Genomic DNA, 22,796 nt, shown 5'->3' with positions numbered 1-22,796 from the left:
GCTTTAAGCTCCACCCACTTTTACACAAGCTCCGCCCACTTTGACTTAAGCTCCACCCACTTTTACACAAGCTCCGCCCACTTTGACTTAAGCTCCGCCCACTTTGACACAAGCTCCGCCCACTTTGACTTAAGCTCCGCCCACTTTGACTTAAGCTCCGCCCACTTTGCTTTAAGCTCCGCCCACTTTGCTTTAAGCTCCGCCCACTTTGACTTAAGCTCCACCCACTTTTACACAAGCTCCGCCCACTTTGACTTAAGCTCCGCCCACTTTGACACAAGCTCCGCCCACTTTGACTTAAGCTCCGCCCACTTTGACACAAGCTCCGCCCACTTTGACTTAAGCTCCGCCCACTTTGACTTAAGCTCCGCCCACTTTGCTTTAAGCTCCGCCCACTTTGACTTAAGCTCCGCCCACTTAGACACAAGCTCCGCCCACTTTGACTTAAGCTCCGCCCACTTAGACACAAGCTCCGCCCACTTTAACATACAGCTAATTAACATACAGCTCATTAGCATGAAGCTCATTAGCATGAAGCTCATTAACATACAGCTCATTAACATACACACACACAGACACACGTATACACACAGCTAATTAACATACAGCTAATTAACATACAGCTCATTAACATACAGCTCATTAACATACAGCTCATTAGCATGAAGCTCATTAGCATGAAGCTCATTAACATGAAGCTCATTAACATACATAAGCATACACATACATATACACATACTCATACACACACATACTCATATCCACATACTCATACACACACATCCACACACATACTCATACACACATCCACACACATATACACATACTCACAGATCCACACACATACTCATCCACACATACTCATACACACACATCCACACTCATACACATCCACATACACACACTCATACAGCTCATTAACACATATATACACACACACATCCAGTCACACGGTGAGACACATTGAATGTAGACATCCAGTCACACACGCGCACAGACACGTCCAGCAGGTCTGATAATGGTCTGACTGGATTCGCCTCGAAGAGTAGATGTTCTTTGGTGTGTTTGGTGTCCAAAACGGTCATTGCATTCCCCCATAGAGTGAATGTAGACACATTGGTTTGTCATCGCGGACACAGTTTTCCGAAGATCGCCGGAGTTCTCCGAAGTCAACGCGAGCCGGCTCCGTAGCTCCTCCCACAAAGCCCGTGCAGGCTGGCAGAGAGACAGACACAGTCACACACGCAGTGAATTACGGAAGTCCATGAATGCGAAACTCCGTTTCTCCCTGGTTCACAGAGATGTTCCAAAATATAAATATTAGATGGTACAGACTTACACACTTACACTCTGCTATCCAAAACGCAAAATACTCGATCTTTGAAATCTCTCTCTCTCTCTCTCCGCGCGCACTCGGGGGCCATCCGCCAGACCTGGGATTCGAACCGTGTACCTATGAATGAGTCGCGCACGAGCGAACGCGTTGCGCCACGGAGGAACTGATAAATTCGACTGTTTAAAACTTGTACTGATCAGTGTGTATTGAATTAAAGGATTTAGCACAGGAAGCCACGCCACTTGGGTTACGTTCGTAAATTCGCTCTGAGCGCAGTGGTGACAAATACTCAACATGTGCAGTGGAACTCTGGGACTGCGCTGGTGACCCTGGGATGACGATGACCTCCAGGTGACCTCGAGATGGCCCCTCCTCAGGTCACTGACCACACACACCAACAGCGTCCAGCCCACCCTCTCACCTGATAGATGCACCGGAGGGGCCAGAGATGCTAGCACATCACACTCTACGAGGACTGCACAGGGCAGAGGGAGAAGAGAGAGACAGAAAGAAAGAGTGAATGAGTTAAAGAGGGAAAGAGGTTGAGAGAAGGAGAAGGAAGAGCAGAGACGGAGAAGTGCAATCACCGGTCATAAATAACAACTAACACAGATTTCGGTTATAATAACTTTGTATATTCATGTCATTGTACAATTATTCTATATACAATTTGGAAAAACTCATATAAAAAAAGAGAAAAACATAATAGCCTCACTTACAGTTAAACGGGTAAAATAAGAAACAATGCACTCATCATGAAATGACACTATACTGAATACAAATACTGAACAAATTGCTGTAACTGCGAGGACGGGACTGACGGGGCCAACGGGCAACCAGGACCACCAGGGCCCCTGGGACCGGAGGGTGAGGTAGGCACCCACGGTGCCAACGGCATGGACGGTGAAAAGGGGGACATGGGGCTGATGGGGATGCAGGGGCAGCCTGGTCCGTGCATGCCGGCCATGCAATCCTCTTTTACCGCCGCACTCGACTCGATTTATCCTGAGCCTGGCATGCCCGTACCGTTCCGTACTGTCATCAGTAACCGAGGGTTGAACTATAACCCGGCCACGGGTAAATACCGGGCTGTGGTCAACGGCACCTATGTGTTCAGCTACCACCTAGTGGTCGCCGCTAGGCTGCTCAAAGTGGGGCTGTTCCATAACTTTTCGCCCGTCGTCAAGACGACAGGACCCATCGATCAAGGCGTCATCAGCCAGCAGGTGGTGCTCCACCTGAGTATGTTTGACGAGGTGTGGCTCCAGGTGAAGGACACCAATAACAACGGCATGTACCACGATCCAGAGAGCAGCAGCACCTTCTCCGGGTTCCTGCTCAGCCCTGACAACTGTGATTTGCCACGGGGGCGAGATTTCTTCCCTACAGATCCCGATCCCGATATGGTTCAAGATTATCAATGGGGAGATATCCCCGGGTCTACAGCAACCCCGGCACCTTAAACAAGGAGTCAATTAGACAGGCACAGGTTATACTGACATACATGTGCACAGAACACACCCTCTTACACACATACACGCTTGCACACAAACACACATGCATAAATAGATCCACACATATATGGTCCCAAGAAGGCATGACAACACCTGTTAGCCATGGGTAGTTTGCTGAACCAGGGTTGAATTAGACAGTTTAAGCAGCATGAAAGAAATCCATCGACTAAACCTAGTTTGGCTCCAAGCTCAAATCAATTGTGTACACTATCACCTAAAGGCATTTCCTGTTACTCATGATTGTATTGTTTAGTAAAAGCATGTTGTTGGATTCTCAACGGAAATCTAACTTGTCTTGTCAGAGGAAAGACAACTTAAGACCTTTCTACAAATCTTTATCACCTCCACACACATAAGCGCCACACATATCATGGCAATGAATAGACATTATCTGCTTTTTGATACAAGTATCCAACTTTATATTGCTATTCATATGTTTGATATTAGTAAAACTGTAAAAGCTTTATTTTTCGATTCATCAATAGACTGAATAGGAGTATTGTGAAAATGTGTGAATCCGAATTGAGCAGGTGTTTGGAGAAATACGGTACAATAAAGCAGATAGCATCAAATGAAGGGCATCAAAATAGATAGATTTAAAGAAAATGCATAGAGTAGTACAGACAGAAATGGAAAAGACAGAGGGGAGAATGAGACAGAGGGAGAGACAGAGAAAGATGTAGATGGTATATGAATTGGCGCTGTGGAAAGATAGGAGGCTCTTTGTACTTAAGGAGACATTTGGGTTCCCCTTTGGTACACAGTGTGGATGTTTGGAACAACAGACAGTGTGATTCAGGTAGAGACATTGGGATCATTGGAAGCACATATATGTGATTACACTGTAATGCTGCCTAAAGGATCAAAAGAAAAGAACTGTGGTTCAGTTAGTTTGGTTAGTTTTGCTAATGTCAAAGTGCATCACCATACTGCATGTGGTAACGAGAGGAACAGGAGGTAAGGAATGACTAGCCTGTTCTAGCTTTCCTGTTGTCTTCACCATCTTTAAACCAATACTTACAAAGTAAGAGTATTTTGTGATTTGAAGTTCATTGTGTATCAATTCTATTAGATGTTTGTGTTTTTCTTCTTTTTTTTCTGTTTATTGCCAATCCTTTCTGGAATAAATGTTGACCCTTGCTCTTGAAACCTGCCTTTGTCTGTGTTTGATTGGTTTGGCCAGATTTGTGTCTTTCAGACTTCTTATTGTCTAACGTGTTGTTGAAAGAGCTTTTCTAAGCTTGTCTGCGACCTGGGTTGACCTTATACAGTGCCCACCATCGAAGTACTGAAAAGAGGAAGCCGTTTGTCTTCTTTTATCTCGACTTCCTGGCCTACCAGCCTGTTTACGTTTGCTGAGTTCACCAATGTTACAATGTTACAAACTGTTGATTTTTGGTGCCCTGAAATAGGGGGGCTATGTATAAAAGGTTTGTAATTTCTAAATGGTGAAACAAATCTTGAAAAAAGAAAACATTTAATTAAATCTGAGAAACTCAGTATAGTTATTGTTTGTTTACAAATTCAAACTTTGTTCTTCTACCATTGTAACTGCCAATGGCCCCTGGTCATAACAGATGACTTGTTCTTATGATGTCTGATGGATAGATGATTCAGTTACTTAGACAGATGTATTTGTTGTAAGTCGCTTTGGATGAAAGAATCTGCTAAATGCCAAAAATGTAAATGTAAAACCGGTGGAATACAGACCTACAAGAAGACACAATACTTATGGAGGACACTGTATTTCAAAAACACAAGGTTTTCATATTTAAGTTCATTAGGTCTACACGGTCATTTGAAGCCTAACCCCAGCCCTCTACGACCCCGGGAAGTCATGTTAAACTGAAGTTAAAACACAACGAGATTGCTAAGCTAACACCGCTAATGCGGAAGTCCCTCCTGTGTCTCAGAAGACAGACAGAGAGAGAGACGTGCAGCCACCCAGGATCGAGCCCCGCGTGGAGTCATTGTCCATCATTTCTTGTCAATTTCAATAAAGACAGACACACACAGACACACGGAGACAACGACAGGTCATTCTAGAGGAAGAGAGAAATGGGATAATAGGATTCTATTCTCTGACAGCCAATGTCCGCGATTCCACACTGGCCAGTAGATGTCGAGATTTTTTTTTTTTATATGTTTGTATGACTGGCTCGTTAGCTCAGTGTGTAAGTCTGCCGCAAGGTAGACTTTGTAGTCCTGGGTTCGAATCCCAGGCGGGCAGGTCAATTTGCACTTTTCAATGTGAAGGACAAACAGGAAGAAAAAAAAAAAGGCATGCGCAGCGGCAAATAATTCCTGGGCTCAGTCCAGAGAGAGAGAGAGAGAGAGAGAGAGGAATTTTCCCTTTTGAAAATATATTTTTTGAAAATCCCGCCTCAAAATATTTTTTTTTTTTTTTTTTTTTTTCTTCTGTGTCAGTGTGTGTCAGTGTGTCAGTTATGTGTCAGTGCGTCTACCGGCCCGAGTCTCTATGGGGGAATGCAATGACCGTTTTGGACACCAAACACACCAAAGAACATCTACTCTTCGAGGCGAATCCAGTCAGACCATTATCAGACCTGCTGGACGTGTCTGTGCGCGTGTGTGACTGGATGTCTACATTCAATGTGTCTCACCGTGTGACTGGATGTGTGTGTGTATATATGTGTTAATGAGCTGTATGAGTGTGTGTATGTGGATGTGTATGAGTGTGGATGTGTGTGTATGAGTATGTGTGGATGTGTGTATGAGTATGTGTGTGGATGTGTGAGTATGTGTATATGTGTGTGGATGTGTGTGTATGAGTATGTGTGTGGATGTGTGTGTATGAGTATGTGGATATGAGTATGTGTGGATGTGTGTGTATGAGTATGTGTATGCTTATGTATGTTAATGAGCTGTATGTTAATGAGCTGTATGTTAATGAGCTGTATGTTAATGAGCTGTATGTTAATGAGCTGTGTGTGTCTCTGTGTGTATACGTGTGTGTGTGTATGTTAATGAGCTGTATGTTAATGAGCTTCATGTTAATGAGATTCATGCTAATGAGCTGTATGTTAATGAGCTGTATGTTAATTAGCTGTGTGTCTCTGTGTGTGTATACGTGTGTCTGTGTGTGTATGTTAATGAGCTGTATGTTAATGAGCTGTATGTTAATGAGCTGTATGTTAATGAGCTGTATGTTAATGAGCTGTATGTTAATGAGCTGTATGTTAATTAGCTGTGTGTGTCTCTGTGTGTATACGTGTGTCTGTGTGTGTATGTTAATGAGCTGTATGTTAATGAGCTGTATGTTAATGAGCTTCATGTTAATGAGATTCATGCTAATGAGCTGTATGTTAATGAGCTGTATGTTAATTAGCTGTGTGTGTCTCTGTGTGTATACGTGTGTCTGTGTGTATGTTAATGAGCTGTATGTTAATGAGCTGTATGTTAATGAGATTCATGCTAATGAGCTGTATGTTAATGAGCTGTATGTTAATGAGCTGTATGTTAATGAGCTTCATGCTAATGAGTGGGCGGAGTCAAGTGGGCGGAGTCAAGCTCCGCCCACTTTGACTTAAGCTCCGCCCACTTAGATACAAGCTCCGCCCACTTTTACACAAGCTCCGCCCACTTTTACACAAGCTCCGCCCACTTTGGCTTAAGCTCTGCCCACTTTGACTTAAGCTCCTCCCACTTTGACTTAAGCTCCTCCCACTTTGATTTAAGCTCCTCCCACTTTGATTTAAGCTCCTCCCACTTTGATTTAAGCTCCGCCCACTTTGATTTAAGCTCCGCCCACTTTGACTTAAGCTCCTCCCACTTTGATTTAAGCTCCTCCCACTTTGACTTAAGCTCCTCCCACTTTGATTTAAGCTCCTCCCACTTTGATTTAAGCTCCGCCCACTTTGACTTAAGCTCCTCCCGCTTTGATTTAAGCTCCTCCCGCTTTGATTTAAGCTCCGCCCACTTTGACTTAAGCTCCTCCCACTTTGATTTAAGCTCCTCCCACTTTGATTTAAGCTCCGCCCACTTTGACTTAAGCTCCGCCCACTTTGACTTAAGCTCCTCCCACTTTGATTTAAGCTCCTCCCACTTTGACTTAAGCTCCTCCCACTTTGACTTAAGCTCATCCCACTTTGATTTAAGCTCCTCCCACTTTGATTTAAGCTCCGCCCACTTTGACTTAAGCTCCGCCCACTTTGATTTTAGCTCCTCCCGCTTTGATTTAAGCTCCGCCCACTTTGATTTAAGCTCCGCCCACTTTGACTTAAGCTCATTACTTATAACTCCCCTCCTGAGTGAGCTAGAGGTCTGGTTTTCACATATGTCGAACATCTTGGTGAGACAAGTGTTTACCCAACGTTTCGGCTTGATCGGCCATTCGTAAGTGCAGAGAATTCATAACTCCCCTCCTAGCTGTGAGCTAGAGGTCTGGTTTTCACATATGTCGAACATCTCGGTGAGACAAGTGTTTACCCAGAGTTTCGGCTTGATCGGCCATTCGTGGCCCAAACGGGGAGCTTTGACGTAAGTGCGAAATCCGTAATTAAAGGGGGCGCCACGGAGCGACCGTTTGAGCTAGCGCCTCGAAACTCGGGGCACGCGACCGGACCCCTGTGACGCTTCACGGTGCCGATTTTTGGGTGACTGGGACTTTCTGGCACCGATTTCTGTTTTTCATCCTAGGCTTTCATCCTAGGGTGCAACTGCGTACAGTCTAGGTAGGTCGTTTGTTGGCAAATGAAAGAAAATTGGAATTAATCAATTAAGCCACTCCCACTTTGACACAAGCTCCGCCCACTAAATGTCTAAGCCACTCCCACTCCCACTTAAGCTCCGCCCACTTTGACACAAGCTCCGCCCACTTTTGACACAAGCTCCGCCCACTAACGGTCTAAGCCACTCCCACTCCCACTTAAGCTCCGCCCACTTTGACTTAAGCTCCTCCCACTTTGATTTAAGCTCCTCCCACTTTGACTTAAGGTCCTCCCACTTTAATTTAAGCTCCGCCCACTTTGACTTAAGCTCCTCCCACTTTGATTTAAGCTCCTCCCACTTTGATTTAAGCTCCTCCCACTTTGGTTTAAGCTCCGCCCACTTTGATTTAAGCTCCTCCCACTTTGATTTAAGCTCCGCCCACTTTGACTTAAGCTCCGCCCACTTTGATTTAAGCTCCGCCCACTTTGACTTAAGCTCCTCCCACTTTGACTTAAGCTCCTCCCACTTTGACTTAAGCTCCTCCCACTTTGATTTAAGCTCCTCCCACTTTGATTTAAGCTCCGCCCACTTTGACTTAAGCTCCGCCCACTTTGACTTAAGCTCCTCCCACTTTGATTTAAGCTCCTCCCACTTTAATTTAAGCTCCGCCCACTTTGACTTAAGCTCCTCCCACTTTGATTTAAGCTCCTCCCACTTTGGTTTAAGCTCCGCCCACTTTAACTTAAGATCCTCCCACTTTGACTTAAGCTCCTCCCACTTTGACTTAAGCTCCTCCCACTTTGTCTTAAGCTCCGCCCACTTTAACCTAAGCTCCTCCCACTTTGACTTAAGCTCCTCCCACTTTGACTTAAGCTCCTCCCACTTTGACTTAAGCTCCTCCCACTTTGACTTAAGCTCCTCCCACTTTGATTTAAGCTCCTCCCACTTTGGTTTAAGCTCCGCCCACTTTGGCGTAAGCTCCTCCCACTTTGATTTAAGCTCCTCCCACTTTGATTTAAGCTCAGCCCACTTTGACTTAAGCTCCGCCCACTTTGATTTAAGCTCCGCCCACTTTGACTTAAGCTCCTCCCACTTTGACTTAAGCTCCTCCCACTTTGACTTAAGCTCCTCCCACTTTGATTTAAGCTCCTCCCACTTTGATTTAAGCTCCTCCCACTTTGACTTAAGCTCCGCCCACTTTGACTTAAGCTCCTCCCACTTTGATTTAAGCTCCTCCCACTTTGGTTTAAGCTCCGCCCACTTTAACTTAAGCTCCTCCCACTTTGATTTAAGCTCCTCCCACTTTGGTTTAAGCTCCGCCCACTTTGACTTAAACTCCTCCCACTTTGATTTAAGCTCCTCCCACTTTGACTTAAGCTCCTCCCACTTTGCCTTAAGCTCCGCCCACTTTGACTTAAGCTCCTCCCACTCTGATTTAAGCTCCTCCCACTCTGATTTAAGCTCCGCCCACTTTGACTTAAGCTCCGCCCACTTTGATTTAAGCTCCGCCCACTTTGACTTAAGCTCCTCCCACTTTGACTTAAGCTCCTCCCACTTTGACTTAAGCTCCTCCCACTTTGATTTAAGCTCCTCCCACTTTGATTTAAGCTCCTCCCACTTTGACTTAAGCTCCGCCCACTTTGACTTAAGCTCCTCCCACTTTGATTTAAGCTCCTCCCACTTTAATTTAAGCTCCGCCCACTTTGACTTAAGCTCCTCCCACTTTGATTTAAGCTCCTCCCACTTTGATTTAAGCTCCTCCCACTTTGACTTAAGCTCCGCCCACTTTGATTTAAGCTCCGCCCACTTTGACTTAAGCTCCTCCCACTTTGACTTAAGCTCCTCCCACTTTGATTTAAGCTCCTCCCACTTTGATTTAAGCTCCTCCCACTTTGACTTAAGCTCCGCCCACTTTGACTTAAGCTCCTCCCACTTTGATTTAAGCTCCTCCCACTTTAATTAAAGCTCCGCCCACTTTGACTTAAGCTCCTCCCACTTTGATTTAAGCTCCTCCCACTTTGGTTTAAGCTCCGCCCACTTTGACTTAAGCTCCTCCCACTTTGACTTAAGCTCCTCCCACTTTGACTTAAGCTCCTTCCACTTTGATTTAAGCTCCTCTCACTTTGATTTAAGCTCCTCCCACTTTGACTTAAGCTCCGCCCACTTTGACTTAAGCTCCTCCCACTTTGATTTAAGCTCCTCCCACTTTAATTTAAGCTCCGCCCACTTTGACTTAAGCTCCTCCCACTTTGATTTAAGCTCCTCCCAGTTTGGTTTAAGCTCCGCCCACTTTGACTTAAGCTCCGCCCACTTTGACTTAAGCTCCTCCCACTTTGATTTAAGCTCCTCCCACTTTGACTTAAGCTCCGCCCACTTTGACTTAAGCTCCTCCCACTTTGATTTAAGCTCCTCCCACTTTAACTTAAGCTCCGCCCACTTTGACTTAAGCTCCTCCCACTTTAACTTAAGCTCCACCCACTTTGACTTAAGCTCCTCCCACTTTGACTTAAGCTCCTCCCACTTTGACTTAAGCTCCTCCCACTTTGACTTAAGCTCCTCCCACTTTGACTTAAGCTCCTCCCACTTTGATTTAAGCTCCTCCCACTTTGGTTTAAGCTCCGCCCACTTTGATTTAAGCTCCTCCCACTTTGACTTAAGCTCCTCTCACTTTGACTTAAGCTCCTCCCACTTTGACTTAAGCTCCGCCCACTTTGACACAAGCTCCGCCCACTTTGACTTAAGCTCCGCCCACTTTGACACAAGCTCCGCCCACTTTGACACAAGCGCCGCCCACTTTGACACAAGCTCCGCCCACTTTTACACAAGCTCCTCCCACTTTGACTTAAGCTCCTCCCACTTTGACTTAAGCTCCTCCCACTTTGACTTAAGCTCCTCCCACTTTGACTTAAGCTCCTCCCACTTTGACTTAAGCTCCTCCCACTTTGATTTAAGCTCCTCCCACTTTGGTTTAAGCTCCGCCCACTTTGATTTAAGCTCCTCCCACTTTGACTTAAGCTCCTCTCACTTTGACTTAAGCTCCTCCCACTTTGACTTAAGCTCCGCCCACTTTGACACAAGCTCCGCCCACTTTGACTTAAGCTCCGCCCACTTTGACACAAGCTCCGCCCACTTTGACACAAGCTCCGCCCACTTTGACACAAGCTCCGCCCACTTTTACACAAGCTCCGCCCACTTTGCTTTAAGCTCCGCCCACTTTGCTTTAAGCTCCTCCCACTTTAACTTAAGCTCCGCCCACTTTGACTTAAGCTCCTCCCACTTTAACTTAAGCTCCGCCCACTTTGACTTAAGCTCCTCCCACTTTGACTTAAGCTCCTCCCACTTTGACGTAAGCTCCTCCCACTTTGACTTAAGCTCCTCCCACTTTGCCTTAAGCTCCGCCCACTTTAACCTAAGCTCCTCCCACTTTGACTTAAGCTCCTCCCACTTTGACTTAAGCTCCTCCCACTTTGACTTAAGCTCCTCCCACTTTGACTTAAGCTCCTCCCACTTTGATTTAAGCTCCTCCCACTTTGGTTTAAGCGCCGCCCACTTTGACTTAAGCTCCTCCCACTTTGATTTAAGCTCCTCCCACTTTGATTTAAGCTCCGCCCACTTTGACTTAAGCTCCGCCCACTTTGATTTAAGCTCCGCCCACTTTGACTTAAGCTCCTCCCACTTTGACTTAAGCTCCTCCCACTTTGACTTAAGCTCATCCCACTTTGATTTAAGCTCCTCCCACTTTGATTTAAGCTCCTCCCACTTTGACTTAAGCTCCGCCCACTTTGACTTAAGCTCCTCCCACTTTGATTTAAGCTCCTCCCACTTTGACTTAAGCTCCTCCCACTTTGACTTAAGCTCCTCCCACTTTGACTTAAGCTCCTCCCACTTTGACTTAAGCTCCTCCCACTTTGCCTTAAGCTCCGCCCACTTTAACCTAAGCTCCTCCCACTTTGACTTAAGCTCCTCCCACTTTGACTTAAGCTCCTCCCACTTTGACTTAAGCTCCTCCCACTTTGATTTAAGCTCCTCCCCCTTTCGTTTAAGCGCCGCCCACTTTGACTTAAGCTCCTCCCACTTTGATTTAAGCTCCTCCCACTTTGATTTAAGCTCCGCCCACTTTGACTTAAGCTCCGCCCACTTTGATTTAAGCTCCGCCCACTTTGACTTAAGCTCCTCCCACTTTGACTTAAGCTCCTCCCACTTTGACTTAAGCTCCTCCCACTTTGATTTAAGCTCCTCCCACTTTGACTTAAGCTCCTCCCACTTTGACTTAAGCTCCTCCCACTTTGATTTAAGCTCCTCCCACTTTGATTTAAGCTCCTCCCACTTTGACTTAAGCTCCGCCCACTTTGACTTAAGCTCCTCCCACTTTGATTTAAGCTCCTCCCACTTTGGTTTAAGCTCCGCCCACTTTAACTTAAGCTCCTCCCACTTTGATTTAAGCTCCTCCCACTTTGGTTTAAGCTCCGCCCACTTTGACTTAAGCTCCTCCCACTTTGATTTAAGCTCCTCCCACTTTGACTTAAGCTCCTCCCACTTTGCCTTAAGCTCCGCCCACTTTAACCTAAGCTCCTCCCACTTTGACTTAAGCTCCTCCCACTTTGTCTTAAGCTCCTCCCACTTTGACTTAAGCTCCTCCCACTTTGACTTAAGCTCCTCCCACTTTGACTTAAGCTCCTCCCACTTTGATTTAAGCTCCTCCCACTTTGGTTTAAGCGCCGCCCACTTTGACTTAAGCTCCTCCCACTTTGATTTAAGCTCCTCCCACTTTGGTTTAAGCGCCGCCCACTTTGACTTAAGCTCCTCCCACTCTGATTTAAGCTCCTCCCAATTTGATTTAAGCTCCGCCCACTTTGACTTAAGCTCCGCCCACTTTGATTTAAGCTCCGCCCACTTTGACTTAAGCTCCTCCCACTTTGACTTAAGCTCCTCCCACTTTGACTTAAGCTCCTCCCACTTTGATTTAAGCTCCTCCCACTTTGATTTAAGCTCCTCCCACTTTGACTTAAGCTCCGCCCACTTTGACTTAAGCTCCTCCCACTTTGATTTAAGCTCCTCCCACTTTAATTTAAGCTCCGCCCACTTTGCCTTAAGCTCCTCCCACTTTGATTTAAGCTCCTCCCACTTTGGTTTAAGCTCCGCCCACTTTGACTTAAGCTCCTCCCACTTTGACTTAAGCTCCTCCCACTTTGACTTAAGCTCCTCCCACTTTGATTTAAGCTCCTCCCACTTTGATTTAAGCTCCTCCCACTTTGACTTAAGCTCCGCCCACTTTGACTTAAGCTCCTCCCACTTTGATTTAAGCTCCTCCCACTTTAATTTAAGCTCCGCCCACTTTGACTTAAGCTCCTCCCACTTTGACTTAAGCTCCTCCCACTTTGACTTAAGCTCCTCCCACTTTGACTTAAGCTCCTCCCACTTTGATTGAAGCTCCTCCCACTTTGACTTAAGCTCCGCCCACTTTGACTTAAGCTCCTCCCACTTTGATTTAAGCTCCTCCCACTTTAATTTAAGCTCCGCCCACTTTGACTTAAGCTCCTCCCACTTTGATTTAAGCTCCTCCCACTTTGGTTTAAGCTCCGCCCACTTTGACTTAAGCTCCTCCCACTTTGATTTAAGCTCCTCCCACTTTGACTTAAGCTCCTCCCACTTTGATTTAAGCTCCTCCCACTTTGGTTTAAGCTCCGCCCACTTTAACTTAAGCTCCTCCCACTTTGACTTAAGCTCCTCCCACTTTGATTTAAGCTCCTCCCACTTTGGTTTAAGCTCCGCCCACTTTGACTTAAGCTCCTCCCACTTTGATTTAAGCTCCGCCCACTTTGATTTAAGCTCCGCCCACTTTGACTTAAGCTCCTCCCACTTTGACTTAAGCTCCTCCCACTTTGACTTAAGCTCCTCCCATTTTGATTTAAGCTCCTCCCACTTTGATTTAAGCTCCTCCCACTTTGACTTAAGCTCCGCCCACTTTGACTTAAGCTCCTCCCACTTTGATTTAAGCTCCTCCCACTTTGACTTAAGCTCCTCCCACTTTGATTTAAGCTCCTCCCACTTTGGTTTAAGCTCCGCCCACTTTAACTTAAGCTCCTCCCACTTTGACTTAAGCTCCTCCCACTTTGACTTAAGCTCCTCCCACTTTGCCTTAAGCTCCGCCCACTTTAACATAAGCTCCTCCCACTTTGACTTAAGCTCCTCCCACTTTGACTTAAGCTCCTCCCACTTTGATTTAAGCTCCTCCCACTTTGGTTTAAGCTTCGCCCACTTTGACTTAAGCTCCTCCCACTTTGACTTAAGCTCCTCCCACTTTGACTTAAGCTCCTCCCACTTTGATTTAAGCTCCTCCCACTTTGATTTAAGCTCCTCCCACTTTGACTTAAGCTCCACCCACTTTGACTTAAGCTCCTCCCACTTTGATTTAAGCTCCTCCCACTTTAATTTAAGCTCCGCCCACTTTGACTTAAGCTCCTCCCACTTTGATTTAAGCTCCTCCCACTTTGGTTTAAGCTCCGCCCACTTTGACTTAAGCTCCTCCCACTTTGATTTAAGCTCCTCCCACTTTGACTTAAGCTCCGCCCACTTTGACTTAAGCTCCTCCCACTTTGACTTAAGCTCCTCCCACTTTGACTTAAGCTCCTCCCACTTTGACTTAAGCTCCTCCCACTTTGATTGAAGCTCCTCCCACTTTGACTTAAGCTCCGCCCACTTTGACTTAAGCTCCTCCCACTTTGATTTAAGCTCCTCCCACTTTAATTTAAGCTCCGCCCACTTTGACTTAAGCTCCTCCCACTTTGATTTAAGCTCCTCCCACTTTGGTTTAAGCTCCGCCCACTTTGACTTAAGCTCCTCCCACTTTGATTTAAGCTCCTCCCACTTTGACTTAAGCTCCTCCCACTTTGATTTAAGCTCCTCCCACTTTGGTTTAAGCTCCGCCCACTTTAACTTAAGCTCCTCCCACTTTGACTTAAGCTCCTCCCACTTTGACTTAAGCTCCTCCCACTTTGCCTTAAGCTCCGCCCACTTTAACCTAAGCTCCTCCCACTTTGACTTAAGCTCCTCCCACTTTGACTTAAGCTCCTCCCACTTTGACTTAAGCTCCTCCCACTTTGATTTAAGCTCCTCCCACTTTGGTTTAAGCTCCGCCCACTTTGACTTAAGCTCCTCCCACTTTGATTTAAGCTCCGCCCACTTTGATTTAAGCTCCGCCCACTTTGACTTAAGCTCCTCCCGCTTTGACTTAAGCTCCTCCCACTTTGACTTAAGCTCCTCCCATTTTGATTTAAGCTCCTCCCACTTTGATTTAAGCTCCTCCCACTTTGATTTAAGCTCCTCCCACTTTGATTTAAGCTCCGCCCACTTTGACTTAAGCTCCGCCCACTTTGATTTAAGCTCCTCCCACTTTAATTTAAGCTCCGCCCACTTTGACTTAAGCTCCTCCCACTTTGACTTAAGCTCCGCCCACTTTGACTTAAGCTCCGCCCACTTTGACTTAAGCTCCTCCCACTTTGGTTTAAGCTCCTCCCACTTTGGTTTAAGCTCCGCCCACTTTAACTTAAGCTCCTCCCACTTTGACTTAAGCTCCTCCCACTTTGACTTAAGCTCCTCCCACTTTGCCTTAAGCTCCGCCCACTTTAACCTAAGCTCCTCCCACTTTGACTTAAGCTCCTCCCACTTTGACTTAAGCTCCTCCCACTTTGACTTAAGCTCCTCCCACTTTGACTTAAGCTCCTCCCACTTTGATTTAAGCTCCTCCCACTTTGATTTAAGCTCCGCCCACTTTGACTTAAGCTCCGCCCACTTTGATTTAAGCTCCGCCCACTTTGACTTAAGCTCCTCCCACTTTGACTTAAGCTCCTCCCACTTTGACTTAAGCTCCTCCCACTTTGATTTAAGCTCCTCCCACTTTGATTTAAGCTCCTCCCACTTTGACTTAAGCTCTGCCCACTTTGACTTAAGCTCCTCCCACTTTGATTTAAGCTCCTCCCACTTTAATTTAAGCTCCGCCCACTTTGACTTAAGCTCCTCCCACTTTGATTTAAGCTCCTCCCACTTTGGTTTAAGCTCCGCCCACTTTGACTTAAGCTCCTCCCACTTTGATTTAAGCTCCTCTCACTTTGACTTAAGCTCCGCCCACTTTGACTTAAGCTCCTCCCACTTTGACTTAAGCTCCTCCCACTTTGATTTAAGCTCCTCCCACTTTGACTTAAGCTCCGCCCACTTTGACTTAAGCTCCTCCCACTTTGACTTAAGCTCCTCCCACTTTAACTTAAGCTCCGCCCACTTTGACTTAAGCTCCTCCCACTTTGATATAAGCTCCTCCCACTTTGGTTTAAGCTCCGCCCACTTTAACTTAAGCTCCTCCCACTTTGACTTAAGCTCCTCCCACTTTGACTTAAGCTCCTCCCACTTTGCCTTAAGCTCCGCCCACTTTAACCTAATCTCCTCCCACTTTGACTTAAGCTCCTCCCACTTTGACTTAAGCTCCTCCCACTTTGACTTAAGCTCCTCCCACTTTGATTTAAGCTCCTCCCACTTTGGTTTAAGCTCCGCCCACTTTGACTGAAGCTCCTCCCACTTTGATTTAAGCTCCTCCCACTTTGATTTAAGCTCCGCCCACTTTGACTTAAGCTCCTCCCGCTTTGATTTAAGCTCCTCCCGCTTTGATTTAAGCTCCGCCCACTTTGACTTAAGCTCCTCCCACTTTGATTTAAGCTCCTCCCACTTTGATTTAAGCTCCGCCCACTTTGACTTAAGCTCCGCCCACTTTGACTTAAGCTCCTCCCACTTTGATTTAAGCTCCTCCCACTTTGACTTAAGCTCCTCCCACTTTGACTTAAGCTCATCCCACTTTGATTTAAGCTCCTCCCACTTTGATTTAAGCTCCGCCCACTTTGACTTAAGCTCCGCCCACTTTGATTTTAGCTCCTCCCGCTTTGATTTAAGCTCCGCCCACTTTGATTTAAGCTCCGCCCACTTTGACTTAAGCTCATTACTTATAACTCCCCTCCTGAGTGAGCTAGAGGTCTGGTTTTCACATATGTCGAACATCTTGGTGAGACAAGTGTTTACCCAACGTTTCGGCTTGATCGGCCATTCGTAAGTGCAGAGAATTCATAACTCCCCTCCTAGCTGTGAGCTAGAGGTCTGGTTTTCACATATGTCGAACATCTCGGTGAGACAAGTGTTTACCCAGAGTTTCGGCTTGATCGGCCATTCGTGGCCCAAACGGGGAGCTTTGACGTAAGTGCGAAATCCGTAATTAAAGGGGGCGCCACGGAGCGACCGTTTGAGCTAGCGCCTCGAAACTCGGGGCACGCGACCGGACCCCTGTGACGCTTCACGGTGCCGATTTTTGGGTGACTGGGACTTTCTGGCACCGATTTCTGTTTTTCATCCTAGGCTTTCATCCTAGGGTGCAACTGCGTACAGTCTAGGTAGGTCGTTTGTTGGCAAATGAAAGAAAATTGGAATTAATCAATTAAGCCACTCCCACTTTGACACAAGCTCCGCCCACTAAATGTCTAAGCCACTCCCACTCCCACTTAAGCTCCGCCCACTTTGACACAAGCTCCGCCCACTTTTGACACAAGCTCCGCCCACTAACGGTCTAAGCCACTCCCACTCCCACTTAAGCTCCGCCCACTTTGACTTAAGCTCCTCCCACTTTGATTTAAGCTCCTCCCACTTTGACTTAAGGTCCTCCCACTTTAATTTAAGCTCCGCCCACTTTGACTTAAGCTCCTCCCACTTTGATTTAAGCTCCTCCCACTTTGATTTAAGCTCCTCCCACTTTGGTTTAAGCTCCGCCCACTTTGATTTAAGCTCCTCCCACTTTGATTTAAGCTCCGCCCACTTTGACTTAAGCTCCGCCCACTTTGATTTAAGCTCCGCCCACTTTGACTTAAGCTCCTCCCACTTTGACTTAAGCTCCTCCCACTTTGACTTAAGCTCCTCCCACTTTGATTTAAGCTCCTCCCACTTTGATTTAAGCTCCGCCCACTTTGACTTAAGCTCCGCCCACTTTGACTTAAGCTCCTCCCACTTTGATTTAAGCTCCTCCCACTTTAATTTAAGCTCCGCCCACTTTGACTTAAGCTCCTCCCACTTTGATTTAAGCTCCTCCCACTTTGGTTTAAGCTCCGCCCACTTTAACTTAAGATCCTCCCACTTTGACTTAAGCTCCTCCCACTTTGACTTAAGCTCCTCCCACTTTGTCTTAAGCTCCGCCCACTTTAACCTAAGCTCCTCCCACTTTGACTTAAGCTCCTCCCACTTTGACTTAAGCTCCTCCCACTTTGACTTAAGCTCCTCCCACTTTGACTTAAGCTCCTCCCACTTTGATTTAAGCTCCTCCCACTTTGGTTTAAGCTCCGCCCACTTTGGCGTAAGCTCCTCCCACTTTGATTTAAGCTCCTCCCACTTTGATTTAAGCTCAGCCCACTTTGACTTAAGCTCCGCCCACTTTGATTTAAGCTCCGCCCACTTTGACTTAAGCTCCTCCCACTTTGACTTAAGCTCCTCCCACTTTGACTTAAGCTCCTCCCACTTTGATTTAAGCTCCTCCCACTTTGATTTAAGCTCCTCCCACTTTGACTTAAGCTCCGCCCACTTTGACTTAAGCTCCTCCCACTTTGATTTAAGCTCCTCCCACTTTGGTTTAAGCTCCGCCCACTTTAACTTAAGCTCCTCCCACTTTGATTTAAGCTCCTCCCACTTTGGTTTAAGCTCCGCCCACTTTGACTTAAACTCCTCCCACTTTGATTTAAGCTCCTCCCACTTTGACTTAAGCTCCTCCCACTTTGCCTTAAGCTCCGCCCACTTTGACTTAAGCTCCTCCCACTCTGATTTAAGCTCCTCCCACTCTGATTTAAGCTCCGCCCACTTTGACTTAAGCTCCGCCCACTTTGATTTAAGCTCCGCCCACTTTGACTTAAGCTCCTCCCACTTTGACTTAAGCTCCTCCCACTTTGACTTAAGCTCCTCCCACTTTGATTTAAGCTCCTCCCACTTTGATTTAAGCTCCTCCCACTTTGACTTAAGCTCCGCCCACTTTGACTTAAGCTCCTCCCACTTTGATTTAAGCTCCTCCCACTTTAATTTAAGCTCCGCCCACTTTGACTTAAGCTCCTCCCACTTTGATTTAAGCTCCTCCCACTTTGATTTAAGCTCCTCCCACTTTGACTTAAGCTCCGCCCACTTTGATTTAAGCTCCGCCCACTTTGACTTAAGCTCCTCCCACTTTGACTTAAGCTCCTCCCACTTTGATTTAAGCTCCTCCCACTTTGATTTAAGCTCCTCCCACTTTGACTTAAGCTCCGCCCACTTTGACTTAAGCTCCTCCCACTTTGATTTAAGCTCCTCCCACTTTAATTAAAGCTCCGCCCACTTTGACTTAAGCTCCTCCCACTTTGATTTAAGCTCCTCCCACTTTGGTTTAAGCTCCGCCCACTTTGACTTAAGCTCCTCCCACTTTGACTTAAGCTCCTCCCACTTTGACTTAAGCTCCTTCCACTTTGATTTAAGCTCCTCTCACTTTGATTTAAGCTCCTCCCACTTTGACTTAAGCTCCGCCCACTTTGACTTAAGCTCCTCCCACTTTGATTTAAGCTCCTCCCACTTTAATTTAAGCTCCGCCCACTTTGACTTAAGCTCCTCCCACTTTGATTTAAGCTCCTCCCAGTTTGGTTTAAGCTCCGCCCACTTTGACTTAAGCTCCGCCCACTTTGACTTAAGCTCCTCCCACTTTGATTTAAGCTCCTCCCACTTTGACTTAAGCTCCGCCCACTTTGACTTAAGCTCCTCCCACTTTGATTTAAGCTCCTCCCACTTTAACTTAAGCTCCGCCCACTTTGACTTAAGCTCCTCCCACTTTAACTTAAGCTCCACCCACTTTGACTTAAGCTCCTCCCACTTTGACTTAAGCTCCTCCCACTTTGACTTAAGCTCCTCCCACTTTGACTTAAGCTCCTCCCACTTTGACTTAAGCTCCTCCCACTTTGATTTAAGCTCCTCCCACTTTGGTTTAAGCTCCGCCCACTTTGATTTAAGCTCCTCCCACTTTGACTTAAGCTCCTCTCACTTTGACTTAAGCTCCTCCCACTTTGACTTAAGCTCCGCCCACTTTGACACAAGCTCCGCCCACTTTGACTTAAGCTCCGCCCACTTTGACACAAGCTCCGCCCACTTTGACACAAGCGCCGCCCACTTTGACACAAGCTCCGCCCACTTTTACACAAGCTCCTCCCACTTTGACTTAAGCTCCTCCCACTTTGACTTAAGCTCCTCCCACTTTGACTTAAGCTCCTCCCACTTTGACTTAAGCTCCTCCCACTTTGACTTAAGCTCCTCCCACTTTGATTTAAGCTCCTCCCACTTTGGTTTAAGCTCCGCCCACTTTGATTTAAGCTCCTCCCACTTTGACTTAAGCTCCTCTCACTTTGACTTAAGCTCCTCCCACTTTGACTTAAGCTCCGCCCACTTTGACACAAGCTCCGCCCACTTTGACTTAAGCTCCGCCCACTTTGACACAAGCTCCGCCCACTTTGACACAAGCTCCGCCCACTTTGACACAAGCTCCGCCCACTTTTACACAAGCTCCGCCCACTTTGCTTTAAGCTCCGCCCACTTTGCTTTAAGCTCCTCCCACTTTAACTTAAGCTCCGCCCACTTTGACTTAAGCTCCTCCCACTTTAACTTAAGCTCCGCCCACTTTGACTTAAGCTCCTCCCACTTTGACTTAAGCTCCTCCCACTTTGACGTAAGCTCCTCCCACTTTGACTTAAGCTCCTCCCACTTTGCCTTAAGCTCCGCCCACTTTAACCTAAGCTCCTCCCACTTTGACTTAAGCTCCTCCCACTTTGACTTAAGCTCCTCCCACTTTGACTTAAGCTCCTCCCACTTTGACTTAAGCTCCTCCCACTTTGATTTAAGCTCCTCCCACTTTGGTTTAAGCGCCGCCCACTTTGACTTAAGCTCCTCCCACTTTGATTTAAGCTCCTCCCACTTTGATTTAAGCTCCGCCCACTTTGACTTAAGCTCCGCCCACTTTGATTTAAGCTCCGCCCACTTTGACTTAAGCTCCTCCCACTTTGACTTAAGCTCCTCCCACTTTGACTTAAGCTCATCCCACTTTGATTTAAGCTCCTCCCACTTTGATTTAAGCTCCTCCCACTTTGACTTAAGCTCCGCCCACTTTGACTTAAGCTCCTCCCACTTTGATTTAAGCTCCTCCCACTTTGACTTAAGCTCCTCCCACTTTGACTTAAGCTCCTCCCACTTTGACTTAAGCTCCTCCCACTTTGACTTAAGCTCCTCCCACTTTGCCTTAAGCTCCGCCCACTTTAACCTAAGCTCCTCCCACTTTGACTTAAGCTCCTCCCACTTTGACTTAAGCTCCTCCCACTTTGACTTAAGCTCCTCCCACTTTGATTTAAGCTCCTCCCCCTTTCGTTTAAGCGCCGCCCACTTTGACTTAAGCTCCTCCCACTTTGATTTAAGCTCCTCCCACTTTGATTTAAGCTCCGCCCACTTTGACTTAAGCTCCGCCCACTTTGATTTAAGCTCCGCCCACTTTGACTTAAGCTCCTCCCACTTTGACTTAAGCTCCTCCCACTTTGACTTAAGCTCCTCCCACTTTGATTTAAGCTCCTCCCACTTTGACTTAAGCTCCTCCCACTTTGACTTAAGCTCCTCCCACTTTGATTTAAGCTCCTCCCACTTTGATTTAAGCTCCTCCCACTTTGACTTAAGCTCCGCCCACTTTGACTTAAGCTCCTCCCACTTTGATTTAAGCTCCTCCCACTTTGGTTTAAGCTCCGCCCACTTTAACTTAAGCTCCTCCCACTTTGATTTAAGCTCCTCCCACTTTGGTTTAAGCTCCGCCCACTTTGACTTAAGCTCCTCCCACTTTGATTTAAGCTCCTCCCACTTTGACTTAAGCTCCTCCCACTTTGCCTTAAGCTCCGCCCACTTTAACCTAAGCTCCTCCCACTTTGACTTAAGCTCCTCCCACTTTGTCTTAAGCTCCTCCCACTTTGACTTAAGCTCCTCCCACTTTGACTTAAGCTCCTCCCACTTTGACTTAAGCTCCTCCCACTTTGATTTAAGCTCCTCCCACTTTGGTTTAAGCGCCGCCCACTTTGACTTAAGCTCCTCCCACTTTGATTTAAGCTCCTCCCACTTTGGTTTAAGCGCCGCCCACTTTGACTTAAGCTCCTCCCACTCTGATTTAAGCTCCTCCCAATTTGATTTAAGCTCCGCCCACTTTGACTTAAGCTCCGCCCACTTTGATTTAAGCTCCGCCCACTTTGACTTAAGCTCCTCCCACTTTGACTTAAGCTCCTCCCACTTTGACTTAAGCTCCTCCCACTTTGATTTAAGCTCCTCCCACTTTGATTTAAGCTCCTCCCACTTTGACTTAAGCTCCGCCCACTTTGACTTAAGCTCCTCCCACTTTGATTTAAGCTCCTCCCACTTTAATTTAAGCTCCGCCCACTTTGCCTTAAGCTCCTCCCACTTTGATTTAAGCTCCTCCCACTTTGGTTTAAGCTCCGCCCACTTTGACTTAAGCTCCTCCCACTTTGACTTAAGCTCCTCCCACTTTGACTTAAGCTCCTCCCACTTTGATTTAAGCTCCTCCCACTTTGATTTAAGCTCCTCCCACTTTGACTTAAGCTCCGCCCACTTTGACTTAAGCTCCTCCCACTTTGATTTAAGCTCCTCCCACTTTAATTTAAGCTCCGCCCACTTTGACTTAAGCTCCTCCCACTTTGACTTAAGCTCCTCCCACTTTGACTTAAGCTCCTCCCACTTTGACTTAAGCTCCTCCCACTTTGATTGAAGCTCCTCCCACTTTGACTTAAGCTCCGCCCACTTTGACTTAAGCTCCTCCCACTTTGATTTAAGCTCCTCCCACTTTAATTTAAGCTCCGCCCACTTTGACTTAAGCTCCTCCCACTTTGATTTAAGCTCCTCCCACTTTGGTTTAAGCTCCGCCCACTTTGACTTAAGCTCCTCCCACTTTGATTTAAGCTCCTCCCACTTTGACTTAAGCTCCTCCCACTTTGATTTAAGCTCCTCCCACTTTGGTTTAAGCTCCGCCCACTTTAACTTAAGCTCCTCCCACTTTGACTTAAGCTCCTCCCACTTTGATTTAAGCTCCTCCCACTTTGGTTTAAGCTCCGCCCACTTTGACTTAAGCTCCTCCCACTTTGATTTAAGCTCCGCCCACTTTGATTTAAGCTCCGCCCACTTTGACTTAAGCTCCTCCCACTTTGACTTAA

General features: G+C 46.6%; 1 protein-coding gene across 1 annotated transcript in view; it reads left to right on the top strand.

Moving 5' to 3' along the window:
• Positions 1-2,232: 2,232 nt before the first annotated feature.
• LOC308168621 (uncharacterized protein) overlaps positions 2,233-22,796 on the top strand; it is a gene marked incomplete at both ends in the record, with an annotated part of 36,158 nt that continues 15,594 nt past the window's right edge. Inside the window, one exon of the mRNA XM_080543221.1 lies at positions 2,233-2,689. Coding sequence (XP_080399347.1) covers positions 2,233-2,689 — 457 coding nt within the window. The remainder of the gene's footprint in view (positions 2,690-22,796) is intronic.

The sequence above is a fragment of the Nansenia antarctica genome, assembly GCF_963989245.1.
Source record: "Nansenia antarctica genome assembly, chromosome: 12".
Classification (NCBI taxonomy): domain Eukaryota; kingdom Metazoa; phylum Chordata; class Actinopteri; order Argentiniformes; family Microstomatidae; genus Nansenia; species Nansenia antarctica.
This window is presented reverse-complemented; position numbering and strand designations above follow the sequence as displayed.